Here is a 17,225-nt window from a genome sequence, read left to right on the forward strand (position 1 = left end):
GAATTGCAACTTACCTCCCAATTCTTCCACCATGACTGTGGTTTTACAATTTGATCACTTTCTACTCTTGTATTTAGATAAGAAGCTATCATTCATGAATGTTCAAAGCAAACTTATAATTGAATGTCATATGTTCATTGATAAGAACTCATGGCCAACAATAATTCTTAGTTTTGAAGAATGTAAATATAAGACAACAATAGTGATGGACCTTCTCCCCATTCTAAACTCAAGATAATAAACATGTCCAAAGTGTTGCCTATAGTTGAAGAGGTATTCTTACAACATCATTACCATCATCCTAGACAAACACTACATGCTTTTACTAAATTCATAGTTTTGTTAATAATTCTATATGCAGCTTAAAACTAAGGTAACATGACCTCATAGAAGAGATTAATGTTGTTCACAAAACCATAGGCCTTTATAAACAAATTGTACTTACTTTTTCTTTAAAATAAAATTGGGAATAAACATATCTATTTACATAAAAACAAATTAACCTCATATTTTCTTTAAAAAAATCCAATATTTTTATAATAACTATTAAATATTAAACTTGTATATTTTTTTATTTAAAATATTCAACGCTAAGTCAAATTTAAATTATCTATAATAAAAAACAAAATTTAAATCCAATAGGATGAACCACATTAGTTGGTTCAAAACGTGGACCCAATCTTTATAATGTAATTAATCCAAAACGCTATTTTGTAAATTATGAATCACAAAAATCTTAAATCTAAAATTTAAATTATTAACAAAGATTTTTAAAATAAATAATAATATTTTTAATAAATTTAATAACAAATTATTTTAAAAATAAAATACTTACAACATAATCCAATAAAAATTATATTATAACCTTTATTATTTAAGCCATTTTTTTCAATTATTACACTAAATTAAATTTCATATCATATTATACTATATTTTATATTTTATATTTTATATTTTATATATATGCATGATTTTCAATTTTTCCCTATTTAGTTGGAAAGTGACCACCATCAACCAAACCCTCAACCAGATAATTTAAATCATAGACCTATCTCTTATAACATCATACCATGCATATTCAATGTGAATACTCATTTAAGATTGCACTGCAAAGTACATATTTGGTCACTGTGAGGTTCATGTCAATTTGAGGGTGTCCATTAAGTAAGAGTAAAGGGTAGTGGAGAGAAAACTTCACCTTATAAGGTGTCACATGAACCCCACCTTTTGGTTCTCAAATTGAATGAGCATTAAAAACACAACGGTCCTCGAACACTGTATTGACACGTGTCACTCCAAATTAACCAGACGTACAACTTATCCATCGTTAATCCGCTTTGAAATTGAATTGGACGGTTGGCAGAGGACTAAATTCTGTCAAACGACGGCTAATTTCGTAACGGCTATCTTGTGCTTACGTGGACGGTGAAGACCCCGGGGCCCGGACCCATATTTTCAAAATAGATTAAAAATATTTTAGGATAAAACAAGTTTACCGTTTGGGACCGTGAAGACCCCGGGGCCCGGACCCATATTTTCAAAATAGATTAAAAATATTTTAGGATAAAACAAGTTTACCGTTTGGGACCGGGCGCTGGGCTCCGGGCGGGAACCGCGGAATTTGAAAACTCTCCGGCTTTGAGGGGCTGAGGCTTTGAGGGGCTGAACGGAACGGGACGGTATATAGCCGAAGCCATACAGCATATAGCCGAAACATTAGAGTAGGCTTGATTTTGAATTTTTGAGCTACAGGGGAAAACGCTCTGATTATATGAGAATGTCTCTGTTCTGATTCAGCTCGCAGTTTCATGGTTTCCGTAAGTGGTGTTTAGCTTCTGGGGATAATGGTGAAACGGCCAGGCTGATTCTGCATAACAGGGGAAAACAGGGGAATCTCTATAAGACCGTGCCTGTAAATTTCTGCTGAATATCTAGGGATTTTGTAGTGTTGAAGCATAGGCTTTTCAGTGTTTTTGGTTTGATTTTACAGCTTTAATGGCGTCTTTGACACCGGGGATCCTGTTGAAGTTGCTACAGTGCATGAATTCCGATGTGAAGGTCGCAGGAGAACACCGTTCCGTGCTTCTGCAGGTGATCGGCATTGTTCCGGCGTTGGCCGGGAGCGAGCTTTGGCCGAACAAGGGGTTTTACATCAAGGTCTCCGACTCGGTTCATTCTACTTACGTTTCCCTGTCGGATGACGATAACGATCTTATTTTGACAGACAAGCTGCAGCTAGGACAGTTCTTCTACGTGGACCGGCTTGAGTCGGGTTCCCCTGTTCCACGTCTGCGCTGCGTTCGGCCTCTGCCAGGTAGGCACCCCTGTATAGGTAACCCGGAGGATCTGGTGGCCAGGGCTGTGCCTTCGGTGCAGAACGGTTTTGTTATACAGTCAGTGGAGTCGAACTCGAATTCAAACGCGAATCCGAGCGGCACGGGTTTGAATGCAATGGAAGGGGTTGCCAGCTGCCAGGTTATGGCCCGAAGGCCGGAGTCTGCTGACAATAATAGGCCTTTTAAGGTGCCCACTTGCGGCACCGAGATGGCCAACGATAAAGGTTTTGAGAGGCCTGCTTTGAATCAGAATGCTTTTGCTTGTGGGAAGCAAACCAGGCCAATTTTGACTTCTTCAGAGAATTTGCCGTCGGATGACAGTAAAATGGAGGCCGGAAAGACCGAGAAGCGATCTCTGTCTGCCGGAAAGTCAGGGAAGAACAGGGTTATTCGAGATAATTCCCCTGCAACCAGGGCTAATTCAAGGGCATCGTCTCCAATACCTTCCAAGTGCGTTGTTCCAAGTCTCTTGAAGGCTCAAGAAGAGAACAGGGCTCCTGCGCGAGAAGGCGCATATGTTGTTCCGTCCAGGTATAGGCAGCCTTCGCCGAATGCGGGGAGGAAAACGCCTCAGCCTTCTCCCGGGAGGAGAGCTCTTCAGCCCTCGCCAGTTGGCAGGAGGACTTCGATATCTCCTGGAAGAAGGATTTCTGCTGGTAAATTGTCTCCAGCTATCAGGGATTGTGGTAAGAAGAAATCGGTGGTCAGTGGATCGAGGGCGATGACGGACCAGCCTGAGAATCCTAGGGCCTTGCGTAAAAGCTGGGAAGAGCCCATCCTGGCATTGAAGGAGCAGAAGGAGAAGTGTTCCGCCAAGAACAAAGTTGACCTTAAATCAGCATTGCGCACTCAGGTCAGTTCAATTGTCCATACATGTTTTTTTGTTTTTGTTTTGGCAAATCCTTTTGCGTTGATAGAGAAGGCCACAGTGAGGATGAAACCCTACTGGACGTGCCCATAATATGTCAACTTTAGCAATGAGCTGAGGCTCTGTTTGGTATCCATGATGAATTTCGAATACATTGGCAACATTAATATTTTATAATTTGTGGTTTCTGATGTTTACCAAACTACAGCGAAATACCCATCCCAGAAGTTTGATTTTATTATTTTTGGCAGGGAGGAGAAAGATTATGTTACTCGGGCCTTTTGAGGCATACATTTTTACAATGATAAGAATAGAATAAGTTGATCTTATGGTAAACTGCCCTGTTCTCTCGTGACAAACCTAACAAAATTAGGCTAATTTTAGACATGATTATAGTTCCATGACAATCTACGTTCTGTGTTAAATTTGCCTAGTTCTGAATCAAAGCAAATCATCAAAAAATTCAATTGGAGTTTAGGAATTGACATCCTGTATTGCTGGATTTGGGTAACTGGATGTAACTTTACTATATTAAAGGGCTCCTTGGATCTTGCTGAAATGAAGACCTATATACTGACTGCACAGTTATGACTATTTGACCTGAGATACCTAGGCAGTAGAATCCATATAACTAGACTTTTGTGGACTGATAATTCTTTGAAGCCCACACTCCACAGTTATTGGGCGAAGATAAGCATACTTTTAACTGAGACTCTCTTATACTTCCATTAGCCTGTCACAGACGTTGATGCTGCAATTATTGTATTTTGTTTTAACATTTGGCCACTTCCATATCATAAACAGTGCCTTGCAATTTAGTATTAGTGCATGACATTGTTCAGCATTTTTAATTTCTATTGTCTTGTTGAAACATAACAGGTATTCCTGGGCATATCCCTATTCAAATATGTGCATCTGACATACAGTGTCGAAATTGACCTGTTCACAGTCTGGACTCTGGAGCCTTTGAGACCATTTAAGAGTTTTCTATGTTAGCCATGTGTCCGAGTCCTTGTTTCACAAATCTTTCCATGTGTGAAAACCATTCCTCATCTGCTGGTTTCAGCAGAAAAGGAGAAGTTAACCCAACATGCCTTCTCTGCACCAGGAAAGTCCAAATTAATCATGCAACCAGATTCTACCTCCTAAAGTAATCTAGAAATTCCAACGCAACTGTCTGTATACCCATTTGAATGCTCCATATTGATGAAACCCTATATGATGATGATTACTTCGTCCTCTTGTAGGATTCATTTTATGGTACTCGTCCCTTTCTTCAGTCATATATAGGGTGATCATGAAACTGGAAAAATAGGCAAGTAAAAATTACATATGCATGGTTAGCCTTCGCATTTCTTATTTGTAAGATATTAATAAAAGATTTTAATATCATTGCTGGCATGTTTCTGCCAAATGTAGGTTGCTCTCTCTCGTAGGTTAAGTGATGCTAAAGGAGAAACACAGCAGAAGCAAGAAGATATCGGTATAAAGGATGCATCTGAAAATGCCAAGGCTGTAGCTCTAAACAAAGCTTCCGGTGTATCACCAACCAAGAGATCTTCAGTTGATAAGTCAAGCCACAGTATACCACAAATTACAATTCATGATAAGAAATGGACAGATGGAAGTGTCCCTTGGGATTCTATTTCTGTGAACCTATCTGAACTTGGACAGGTAGGATTTCCTTAATCTTGAACTGTTGCATTCTTCAATTAGCATTTCATGTTTCACAATTGCTTCATAATTTGTTTCATTTCCTCCTGACACACAATTTGATCATATTATGGTGAGTTAAAGGGCATTTTATGATTTGGCAATTGCACTGTTTTGATTTGTCAGGAGGCTCTGAAAAGACGGAACATTGCTTCCATAGCTGCAGCAGAAGCGCTGCAAGAAGCCTCTGCTGCTGAAGCTGTCATTCGAGGATTGAGGTATCTATTCCTTGTCTATCGTATTTATTAGGTTGTTGCTATCGTAAATGAAGGTTCAGTTCTCAGGATTGGTTTGTCAATATTATTTATTAAGTTGTTATTGTTATAAAAGAAGGTTCAGTTATCCGGATTGCTTGTGTGTTAAAGTTTGAAATAGAAATTAAGAAAACATGAAAATATAATATATCTTGTCGTCCTTTTTCAATAAAAAAAAGCTACCCTTTATTTATGGAAGAAAAAGTTCATGGTGTACATCTATATATATAACTCTTATGTAGGCTTTTAACTACTATAAGTATTAGAAGTATCTTCGTGGAGTTTCTATTATTAATGAATTGATTCTAGCTCCTAGTGCAATGAGACTACAAACAACATTCTCATTCCTTTACAAGAGATTAGACACGAGAAACGGTGAGATCAGCAGCAATGTGAGGCGGGAAACTTTTCTTTTGATGGTTTGATATACGAGAAGGTTTGATGGTTAAATAGATACGGTTTACTGTGAATGTATGTTTTGGCGATAGCCTCGGGTTTATTGGTTCCTTATGTGTAGGTGGGGATGACAACCTCATATTTCTGAAAAAATGATGACACCCTTTTATCTTGTTCTTTATGTAGGTCAGGATGACAACTTGATTTTTTATTTCTGAAAAAATGATGACAGGCATCTATTGTAATGGCATATCCATAATTAATATATCCATGGTCGTCATGGTTAGGTGACATACTTAACTTTAGGATTAGGAGCTCCATCATCGAACAGAGCCAGATTGACCAATTTCTCTTAACAGATTTGCTGTCGAACTGGAACAAGGAGGAATGGGATTTGTAGTCTAAGGTGTTCAAGTAGATCTTTTTCCTTTCTTTCATCAGTGTACTCTGATTGAAGATTTTATTGGAAAAGGGAGACGCTGGCTGGCTAAATAAGTTTGCTAGCTTGCTTTTGCTTCCTGGGAAGTGCGTGAAGTGCATTTAATTTTATTTTCAATCCATATTTTTTAACCACATACGGCATTTCTTCGACCAGCTAGTTTCCAATTTAACCACATACGGCATTTCTTCGACCAGCTAGTTTCCAATTTGAAGGTTTAAGCGCATTTATATCAAGAGGAAGAGCGATAAAGTCAGCCTTGCTGTTTGAGACTTTACTAAATACCTAAATGCTGAAGTTTCCTTGGATTTTATATACATTCCGGAATTATAGGCACATGCATCTCAGTAAAGAGTTGTTGATTATTAAACACCTAAAGAGTTGTGATTGGTAATAGATCTCCCTGTAATTGACAATAGATATCTTTAACTTCGTTGTGTGCATTTCCTTGTTTAGCTTGTACACATGTTAACACTTCTATTGATATGCTGCTCCTTTGCTTTTCGTCATATATATGCTTAGATCACTATCTAAATTTACATTGAATTTGGAGAGTTGAGTTTTTATATCAATCAGGCAAGTATTGAGTTTTTATGTATGATGCTTTACGTAAAGTCAATGTGAGAGCTAATTAGTATTCTTTCCTCTCCTTTGAATTTTCTGAACTTCAGCGTTTAATGTTGTGCTTATGGATATGAATAAAATGACAAATGTCAAATGTATTTATTTCATCTTAACTGTTATGTAGCGTCCATGTGGGTAACATTAAAATGACCGAAGCTTGTCATGTTTGAGGGTTTTGAATTGAATATGATCAGAATTTTGTTTTCGTGCCCCTGCTTCTCATCTTTACGTTTCTGACGTTTTTCATGTCTCATTCCATAACATGTGTATTTTCAATTATATAATTATGTTGACTTGTATTTTTGGGTGCACATTTGTTTGATGTGCAGTATGTTTTCTGAGCTATGCTCTTCTGCTAAGACGAATAATCCCCATCCTTCAATTGATCGGTTCTTTGAGATCCATCCAACGCTTTTGCAGTCAGTGACTGTTGCTGAATCCCTAGCTGCAAGCAGGACTGCAGATAAAGATAAGGACATTCCACATGCTGATGGATTGGCCGATGACCTCAATATTTCAACGGAAAAAGCGAAGAGTGCAGTGCAATGGATTGGTGCTGCATTAGCAACGGACTTGGCATCCATATCCATATTCAGCAAATATGGATTTAACTATTCTTTCAAGAACTCCCCAAACAAGGGGACGTCAAATGTAGTCCTTCAAAACAACCAGCAGACTATTACATCAGAGGATCCTTCCGCTGCACAGGCATTCAAGAATCAAGCTTTCCCGTACTGTGTGTCTTCCAGAAGGTCCACTCCTGCATCCCCCGATAACAAAGTTCAGGCTAGGGTTGCATTGTCATCTGTAGCTCAGACAAATAGTGATAGAAGGCGTAGCATTTCTGACAAAGGAGATTTCAGATCAGCTGTTCCTTTGGTGACCAGTGCAATGAAGCGCCAGTCTCTTGGCACACCTGTAAAGCCCAACAACATAAAAGCTGTAAGTAAAGTTTCTTCCGAAGCACCTTCAAAAGGTACCGGCATTGAATGGATAAAAGGAAATGGAATAAACGAGACAATGGATCTGGCTAGGCATCTCCAACAGGAAGCACAGAGCTGGTTTTTGAAATTTATAGAGGATGTATTGGATGCTGGGTTTCATGTGGAAAACACAGATTCTGACAATGCCTCTACAGCCAAAACTCAGTCGCAGCAAGATAGCAGCCAAATTGCAGCAATGCTATCTCAACTTAAAAAGGTTAACGACTGGCTAGATCAGCTTGGGCATAAAAAGGAAGATATGCCAGACACCAAGTTGGTAGAAAATATTGATCGTTTGAAGAGCAAAATTTATGGTTTTCTGCTTCGGCATGTTGAGTCTGCTGCTTCTGCTCTTGATAACCATGCCTGTGGTTTCTAAGCAGGTCTGTTTCTGTATCAAATTTCTCGCTGATAGTTAATTATGAATTTACTGGTTCTTGAGACTTTCACGAACCAAAATAAATAGTAAATCTTGTAAAGGCTTTGTAACTGCAGAGGATCCTTTCTATGAGATTTTGTTTAATTAAAAGGAAAATAGGAGAACCTGTCCAGGTACTTGTTTCTCATTATTTTGCCAGAGCAGTTGTATTCTTCGCAAGCGCAGCGAATTATCTTTTACCAGTGCTAAATCTTGAGAATCTGGAAAATTTCAAACATTTAAAGAGAAATCTAACATTTCTTTTGTACTCTGAGAATGCATGGAATTGGTACTTTTTTTTGGTATGGTTAGAGTTTGTTTGCCTACAAAATGCAGGCGGTCTTTCCCCGAGGGCTGTGCTATATGTTCTTTTGTAAACCTGTGCAAGGCACGGAAAGGAAGGGAACACTGCCCATGATTTGATTTCAATGAGAGATTCGGCATATTGGTTATAAATATGGAACTTTCTTGACGGTCTGAAATCTGTAATTTATTGGATGTATTTGGCAATAAATTTGGAAAATATTTATATGGAATCAACTGTATAGTTCTGTAAGAGCATCCTCCAAAAAAGCATACCCTATAGATGATGTCTGCTATTCACTGGGTGTCTTTGGGCAATAGATTTTGGAAAATGTCTATATGGAATCAACAATACAATTCTGTGAGAGCATCCTCCAGAAAGCATACCGTTATAGATATTGTTACTTCAGTAATATTTGTATGCTTGACTGGCATCATCTCCAAAGAACAGTTGTTTCTCATTTTTGAGATGGGAATTCTTGTTACCTTTAGTTCTCTGTTACTTACTGCTTGATTCCCTTGAACAGTAACCTTCACATGTGCATACATGTATAAAATCTTTGTCCAAGTTCATTTAATTTGGAAATTTCTGACCAGAAATAGAACAGCGACATTTAATTTGGATGTGTTTTTTTCAGAAACAACACATCAGACACATAATATGATATGTTTGTCGAAGTTGAAAATTAGTACTATAGTTTCCATAATTTCCGACCAGAAATAGATGTGGGTAGAATTGTTAATTGTTATGATGAAAATTTGTTTTAAAGATGTTGCTGTGGTCTTTATGTTGATCTAAACATACAAGTTATATGATATACATGTGATTCTTTCAAACGGGGACCGAAATGATGGGTGACTTGCCCATGTAGAAAGAGAAATGTACTATATGTAGTTTACATTCTCATGGTTGTTTTAATATGTGAGGGGTCTGAAGAATGCAGTGCTCGGTGCTCTTTAGCACAATTTGATAGATGACGTCAACATCCTATCTTATAGTTCGTTAAACATACTGTTTTGATATAAACATACTGTTTTGATATTTTGTCATGCACGATACCATGTTCGATATTTTATAGAATTTGGATCGATGATACTGGGTAGTTGTACATGTTAGGATTATGAAATTAAGAGAAATTGTGATGTCTACAGATATGTTGGTATTTTATTGGTTTAGAGGATATATTTATCTGCAGTCTTTCTGTATTTAAATAGCTTATATTCCACGTGATTACTATGGGCAAAATTGTGATGTCTAAAGATATGCTGGTATTCTATTGGTCTAGAGGACAAATTTACCTCGAGTCTTTCTGCATTTAAATAGCTTATATTCCACATGATTACCATGGGCAAAAGATGAGTTCTCATAAACTTGGAGTTCAAAAACAACTGGTAACTTGATTGAGTTAGCAAGTCTCCTATTTGTTTTGTTTGGGAGAAACAATTTGTTCAAATGCCATACTTAAAGAAGATAACTCTATGCCTAAAGCTATTCATATAGTAGAAGTTAAATTTACAGTAAGCATCACAGCTACTTCTATGATGATAAAACAGAAAACCAAAAACTAATTAATCTGCTACTTCATAAGACATGACACCCAAAAGACTTCCATCGACCTGATATAATGAATCAACACTAAACCCGAGATGGACACTAGGTTCTTTTTGAGGTCAGGTGCATTTAATACATCCTGGAATTTCTAGCTTTCTTGAATGCTTGTCCTCTTCCTTGATTCCCAGCTCTCCTCTTACCTTTGCTGTTGAATTTATTCCTTTGATTGCCATCAGAGGGATTTCTAGTTGCACCACTGCACACTGTACCATGCTGCTCTAATCATGATTATCATCATGCTGCCCATGTCCATGATTTTATCCATCATAATGCTGCTCAAACTAGTGTGCATCATCATCATGCTGTCCTGTATGTCCATGATCTCATGTTGCCCTTTATGTCCATGATCTCATTCATCATGATGATCATGATCTCATACATAGTCACTTGTTTTATCGCAAATGTAACATTGTCATTTTCTTCTAGCCTTAGGTCCAGTGTTTCCTTTTGATTTAGTCTCGGACTTATTTCTTTTCTTAGCATGAGAAGAAAAGGCAACAGGAGGACCTTTAGGCATGGGCATTTCTTGCTCTTTTTCCCTTGTTTCTTCTTGAATTCATCTAGCCATTAATTCCTCAAAACCAGGAATTACATTATAGTTCAGAAGAGTAGTCCTGAACACGTACCATTTGTATGGTAATCCTCCAAGAGTCGTGAGTGCCATTCCCCTATCAGTGATAGCCTCCCCAATAGATAGGAGATCGTTCCTAATTTCGGTGATCCTTAAGAAGTATGCTTGCATACTCTCATCTTTACCCTTAATTTCCTTCCACTTATTTCTAAGAAACAAAACTTGATTTGCTTCATTTACTTTAAATAAACTCACCAGTCTATCGTAGACTTCCTTGGAGGTGTCCAGTTTAGAGATATAGACCACCAAGTGCTTATCGATAGAGTCCCGAATGATCTTCTTTATTTTGATTTCTCCATTTTTCATTTGTTCCAGGCAGCAGCGGATGCATTTGATGGAGGCTCAACAATATTGCCTCTCACATGATCCAACACTCTTGATTCTCAAGGGTTAGATCAATAGACATCTTCCATCCGTGATAGTCAGCTTTCTCACGGAGCTTGTCTTCGGCAGGAAAGAGTGTTGAGGACCCCATAGTTCTTTTAGGATAGCCTTGCCAATATTCTCTTCGATGATTTCTCTTGCTCTTGCTCGGGCTTTGTCTTCACCTCAGCTCCGATACAATGTTAAGTTATGGTATGTTCTATGCTTATAACAGTTTACTTCTTTTTCTTATTATATTCCACAGATTAGCAATCACATATACATAAAGTAAAGTGCAGATAGAACATTCAACGATCGACAGAAAACAAGCCAAGACAAGAGACACAAGATGTGGCCGCTAGCCAGGGACAAACTCCACAATGTGTGGGGAAACCCTTTGATGAAATCTTCTTTTATCTTTAATAATTCAGTAGAGAGAAATAGTACAATAAATCTGATTCATATCAGCAGTAGCAAACCCTAGATCAACAACATCAACATTAGCGGCTTCATTATCAAACTAGGGCAGACAATATCTCACAAACCGACCATCGGATTGACTTCATTCCACCACCAAAAGTTTCGGCTTCCAGAGGAGGTTTAGATGAACCTATAACACAGTTCAGATGAGGAGATATTCTTGGCCACGCAGGTCAATCTTTACTTTTGCAGTTGCAGCTTCAGTTTCAGCAGTTTCCGACTTCAAACTAGGGCAGTCGATATCTTGCAAATCGTTCGTCGGATTGACTTCATTCCACCACCAAAAGTTGTGGCTTTCAGAGGAAGTTCAAATGAACCTACAACACAGTTCCAAAGAGGAGATCTTATAGGCCACGCAAGTTAATCTTTACTTCTGCAGTTGCAGCTTCAAATTCAACAGCTTCCGGCTTCACATGTGTGAGAGAGAGACCCATTTCAACACAATAGAGAAGAGACTCATTTCTGCGCAGTAGAGAGAGAGAGAGAGAGAGAGAGAGAAAGAGAGATGTGATGAGATGAGTGAGTCCAAATGAGGAAAATTTCTCTTATATTTATACACAACGTTGGTGGGTGAATAGATGCGACTGTTGGGCTGCTGAGTCTACATGAGTTGTAGGTCGGCTTGATAATAATTCCATAATCAAAATAAATTCATATCTCCATGAATACTTATCGGAATCGGATGATCTTTATATCAATCCTACACCTCTCGACGAGAGGAATCTAATAAAAATATTATCAGCCATGAATAAGATGACCCACATGAAGTTTTGCCCTGGTTGCCAATTTTAACACAAACAGGTCAACTAATGTTAACATCGTGGTTTCTGATTACTATAGTCCCTGGCCATTGCCAGATGGCAGGGACTAATAAGGAGCGTTGCGGGGAAGCAAGTCCCTGCAACTAGATTTACATATTTTATTAGAAAGACAACATGTAATAAAAGTTTGGGCGGTTTGATATGATACACAGGTGCTGCCATTATCACAAATTACAAATACACGTCAAACTTAGAGACATAGACACTGTTTTATGGTTCCCCTAACTACTTAATGCCTCGAGTTCAATAACTGCAATGACGATCTTGAAGTTCCCCTGTGTTCCAATCCAAATGTGCGGACCAGAAGCCGTGTAGCAAACCTCTTTATGAGCCATGTGCTCCTAGGTGTTAAAGAAATGCAATATCTGAGATCAAATATGTGAGAAGAGAGAACATGTAGATTTAGATGATACATGTAGGCATAAGCAAAGATATTCATGTTTTTCCTTGTCTAGTTTTTGACATTAATGACGCCAAATTCGACCATGTAAACACCATAGGAGGAACGATGCAGATACAGAGAAGACAAACACATTAAAGAAAAATACAGGCACATTCCATGCTATTAGCGAAACTGATGATTGACATAAAATACTATACACAAGTTAACCAAGAATATACTATACACAAGTTAACCAAGAATTGAAATGACAAAAAATTGAAGGAAAACAGGCAAACATGCTGAACTAGTCTCCATCATATTCTTTCTTTGATAAAACTTCAAGAGAAATAGAATAGGGAGTTGGTGAGAAACCAACAACTAAGTGTGGTGTGGATGTTGGAACAAATGATCTGAAAACAATAGGGTGAGCAACATTTGAATATTTTTGAGATAGTTCAAATCCCGTACTTCCATTCAGGTATAAGTAATTGATTAAGAGCCCTAGAAATTTTTGGATGATGTAGGCTACTGTGAAAACACAGTTCAGAACAAGCCCATGAGTATTGTATCAATATATTTATAATTTTTGTAGATTCATATTTCATGTTTTACTGTGTTGTTGATTCCAATTATGTTCCAAGTAAATAGAACTCCACAAGTCCCAAATTGATTTGTTGTGTATCCAAATATTTAGATTTTATTTTCATCAGATGGTCATATGTATTTTTGTTATACATATAGACTTAGAGATTGAATTGTTGCAATCACTCTTGAACGCGAATATTTTTCTAATCACAAGTCCCTTAGGCATTCAACCTCAACCCTGTTCCTCCTCCTTCCGTGAACTATACTTGTAAATCCCAATCTCATGTCAAGGCTAATGATGGCAACGACCATGCATTGGATGCCATTCAATCTTCCTTTTCACCGTCAATGGCGATACCAGAAACTCCCTCAGTGACAAAGCGAAATTAAAATAGGGATTTGAAAATTTAAAGGAAAGTTTTGTAGATGAAGAGCTTAAAGAGGGTGAGCCCAAAACATAAATTGAATTGCAGCATTGCACAATTTTTTGTTATATTTTCAAGAGATGAAGCCTTCAAGGACTTCATCGATTTTCTATTTCAAATTTTGTTCAATTCCTTAAGATAACCAGACAACTCTAAATCATGCACCTTTAACCCTTCAAAGAAAATTTCCTATAGTTTGCATAATTGAAGCCAGAAGCCTGAGCTTGAAGTAAGTTATATTGAAGCTTCCATGAATGTTTGAAGGCTTGAGGTTATCTGTATGATTTGTTTTATTATTATTATAAATAAATGGCAACCTCTTGCAAAGTTCATAAAAGTTAACACAGTTTCTTAAATTTTTGAGAAGATGACATTGATTGACACATGTTTGTTCATTGCGATCGAGAAAAGTAAGCAAGACACAATAACGCTTACATTGCATGGTTGCCACTTGTGGATTTTCCTTCCCTTACCCTTAACATTCTAAGAGATACTTTCAGCATGTGCTTATATAGTTTTCTTAATGCAAAATCAAGGATGAAAACACCATGTTGCATTCAACCGAACCGTCAGGGCGAAGGAAAAAGCCTTGACATCTCCCCCTGGTTTGATTCCTATGGACTGCCTAATAAATGCATTAGACATCTCGGGGGAACATTTGAGGTAGTCGAGGTTTGTCTGTATAGGATCTATTGCTCGATGATACCTTTAGTGTTTCTGCATTTCAACAACTTTGGTTGGGAAAAGGGTTTCCCAGGGAAGAACAGGTAAGGCAAGAGATAGATTGGTTGTACGAGTATGAATGACTATCTGTATGAATGGGTAAGGAAAAGATAAGGCATGAAGTTAGCACCAATCTCAGATCTAATTCAATGTTTTGGAGCATTATTGGAGAGCAGTGAGCATGATTATGTTAGTGTTGAAGTTGATGGGTAGATATTCAGGGCACAGATATTCCGCACACACAAATTGGTGCTTGCAGTCGGTTCACCTATCTTTAAAAATAGACTGTGGAATGTATGCAAGCAAGCATTGTGTTTCAAATATACTATGTGTGCAGTTTGTTCTGAGCTTCTATCACGAACTGTTGTTTTTAAGTATATCTATATAAGCTAGTACGACTATTCTATTACTATTTCCATTTGTAATGTGTGCGCTGTTCATTTTGTTATGTTCCTATATTCATAGTAACCATCAAAGTACTCAAGTGCTCAATTAGGCAGAGCTTAGTAGTACCTAAATCTAACTTAGTGCTCAGTGAATCCTAAGGTAATCAACACTTTGGCTTCTGTTTATTTTGGCTCGATGGCGTACACTTACCTGGATTTCAACTCATACAAATCCCTCTATATATCCAACTGCCTCTATATACCATCCCTTAATGTACTCCATACACGAGTATCTAGATCTATCTCTTTATGCTTTGGATCAAGCCATAAAAGCAATATGTAATGGGGGAAAACACACATCAGTTGGGACAAAACATGGGTTCTGTGCAAGGCCTTGGTTCCTGAAATGGATATGCCTTGGATTTCACTTTAAGTGTGTGTTTTTTTGTTTTTGTTTTGTTTTTTGTTTTTTGTTTTTGTTTGTTTATTTGTTTGTTTGTTTTTTTTCTTAGTAAGGAAAAAACATCTGTGGTATATAGTGAAAAATACAATACATATACTCGATCTGATGTATCCCATCTTGGATCATACTATTTACATAAAATTTACATAAACAGTCCATAAACAAGTCATCTACATAGTACATACAAATATGTAAAGCCAATAAAAAATGTTGGCATTATGATTCAGGTGTTGTCCTTGATGGCAACTCACTCAGATGACAGATCACAGTGCAACAGGTCAATAGCAAAGATTTAATGATCAGAGAGAGGTATACACAGGTTCACCTTGACAAAGGAGCATATACACGCCGGTTAACAGACCAAAAGGTGCGTATAACATACACACGCAGTTTCACAGAAGGAAAGGCGTGTATAACGTACACACGCAGTTTCACAGAAGGAAAGGCGCGTACATGTTGGAAAACTAAGTTTTGGTCCGTGGTATTTGGTCCATCGTATTTTGATCCATGATATTGGTACAAGGTATCTGGTCCGAAGTATTGACTCCAGGTATTTGGTCCAAGGTATTGGTCCTAAGTGGTTTTGGACCATAGTATTGAGAAAGCCCTAACACTATAAAAGGAGGAGAAGGTCATTAGGAAAAATGTGTGCAAGTATTGAATATTTGATGAAGTGTGAGATCCAGTATGCAGGTTATGGGTTGGTGATGCTTTGCTTGATCTGAGCTAAGGATGCACCTATGCGGTTGATGATGGATGATGGATCGAGATCTTAAGGCTTTGGATGTATTATCATTATGTGGTTTGATGATGGATAGACTAGATATAAATTACTGACGCATATTTTATTGTATAACTGTTATGATCTGGGTATGACTGATGTTTGTTATAGCTGCAAAGTTATATTTGCAGATCTGTATGCGGGTTCGCCTTGGTAAAAGTGCGTATACATGCTGGTTCGGCTCATCAGAGTTGCGTATATAGTATGAGGTATGATATTTGAAGTTGCAGTTGGATCTGGTTGTTGCTGCAGAGTTCTGGGTTTTGCTCTGTGTTTTGGTGACTGTGTTTGATGACAGGGTTTTAGTGATTTAGTTGTTGATTCAGAGATTGATCATGCAGATGTGGTTGATGGTTGTATTGTAGTGGTGATTATTTTTGTGGTTCAATGTTTTTGATGGGTCCAGTATGAAAATTGGATGAAACGTGGCCTTCATATATTTGTGTTGTGTTCCAGGAGTATCCAGTCTGAAAATTTATGAAATGTGGTCCTTAGAGGAAGAGTGAAGGTTGGAGCCTTCAGTAGGCCGGCGCCTACATACTGGTAAACATATCGGCTAGTACAAGAGCCAGGGGGTTGGAGCTCCCTTCCAGTAGCAACTGGAAAACGAGAGAGGGTTGTAGTCTTCTGTAGGTCGGTGCCTACGTACTAGTAAATATATCGGTTAGTACAAGAGCCAGGGGGTTGTAGCTCCCTTCCAATAGTAGTTGGAGAACGAGAGAAGGTTGCAGCCTTCTGCAGGTGGGTGCCTGCGTACTGGTATGAGTATGCGCCAGTACAAGATTGTAAATAGGTTTTTCTTATATTAAAGGAAGACGGCAGCAGGTGGTTTTTGTCCTGCATTGGGTTTCCACCTTATATCATGGTGTTCATGTGTGTTTCTTATGTGTGATGATCTGTTTTGTTTTTACTACACTTGGTTACTATTTATATGGTTAATGAAGTTTTGATGCACTGATAAAAGATCAACATATGATGAATTAACTGAATCATAAGTTTGCGGGATATACGCTAGTTGCATTAAACACAGTTGCGTGTACATGCGGGTTCCCTTAACTGAAGTAGCGTATATGAATCTAATTATGGAAATGAAAAATTTATTGATTTGCTAATACTGATTCACCCTCCCCCCTCTTAGTATTATTTCCAACAATTGGTATCAGAGCAGGTCCTTTGGTAGAAGCTTGATCGCTTGAAGGAGATCCATAGAACAATGGGAAAGAAAGCGTGTCAGAAGAA

At 37.9% G+C, this 17,225-nt stretch overlaps 1 protein-coding gene across 1 annotated transcript; it reads left to right on the forward strand.

The window, feature by feature from the left end:
- Positions 1-1,726: 1,726 nt before the first annotated feature.
- LOC149158914 (protein CORTICAL MICROTUBULE DISORDERING 3-like) lies at positions 1,727-8,567 on the forward strand. Its single transcript, XM_089436354.1, has 4 exons — positions 1,727-3,189; positions 4,624-4,878; positions 5,044-5,135; positions 6,960-8,567. Exons 1-4 carry the CDS (start codon positions 1,996-1,998, stop codon positions 7,990-7,992), a joined length of 2,574 nt encoding a protein of 857 aa, XP_089292480.1. The 5' UTR covers positions 1,727-1,995; the 3' UTR covers positions 7,993-8,567.
- The last annotated feature ends 8,658 nt before the right edge of the window (positions 8,568-17,225 follow it).

The sequence above is a fragment of the Pinus tabuliformis genome, chromosome 5_2 (genome assembly GCF_031772625.1).
Source record: "Pinus tabuliformis cultivar Carrire ecotype Pingquan chromosome 5_2, CPIR1, whole genome shotgun sequence".
Taxonomy (NCBI): Eukaryota; Viridiplantae; Streptophyta; class Pinopsida; order Pinales; family Pinaceae; genus Pinus; species Pinus tabuliformis.

Bases quoted from the DNA above. Each gene is read 5' to 3' on its own strand.
- LOC149158914 (XM_089436354.1), top strand. From the start codon at position 1,996: ATGGCGTCTTTGACACCGGGGATCCTGTTGAAGTTGCTACAGTGCATG. The intron at 3,190-4,623 runs GTCAGTTCAATT...TGCCAAATGTAG, and splicing joins AATCAGCATTGCGCACTCAG to GTTGCTCTCTCTCGTAGGTT. The intron at 4,879-5,043 runs GTAGGATTTCCT...TTGATTTGTCAG, and splicing joins ACCTATCTGAACTTGGACAG to GAGGCTCTGAAAAGACGGAA.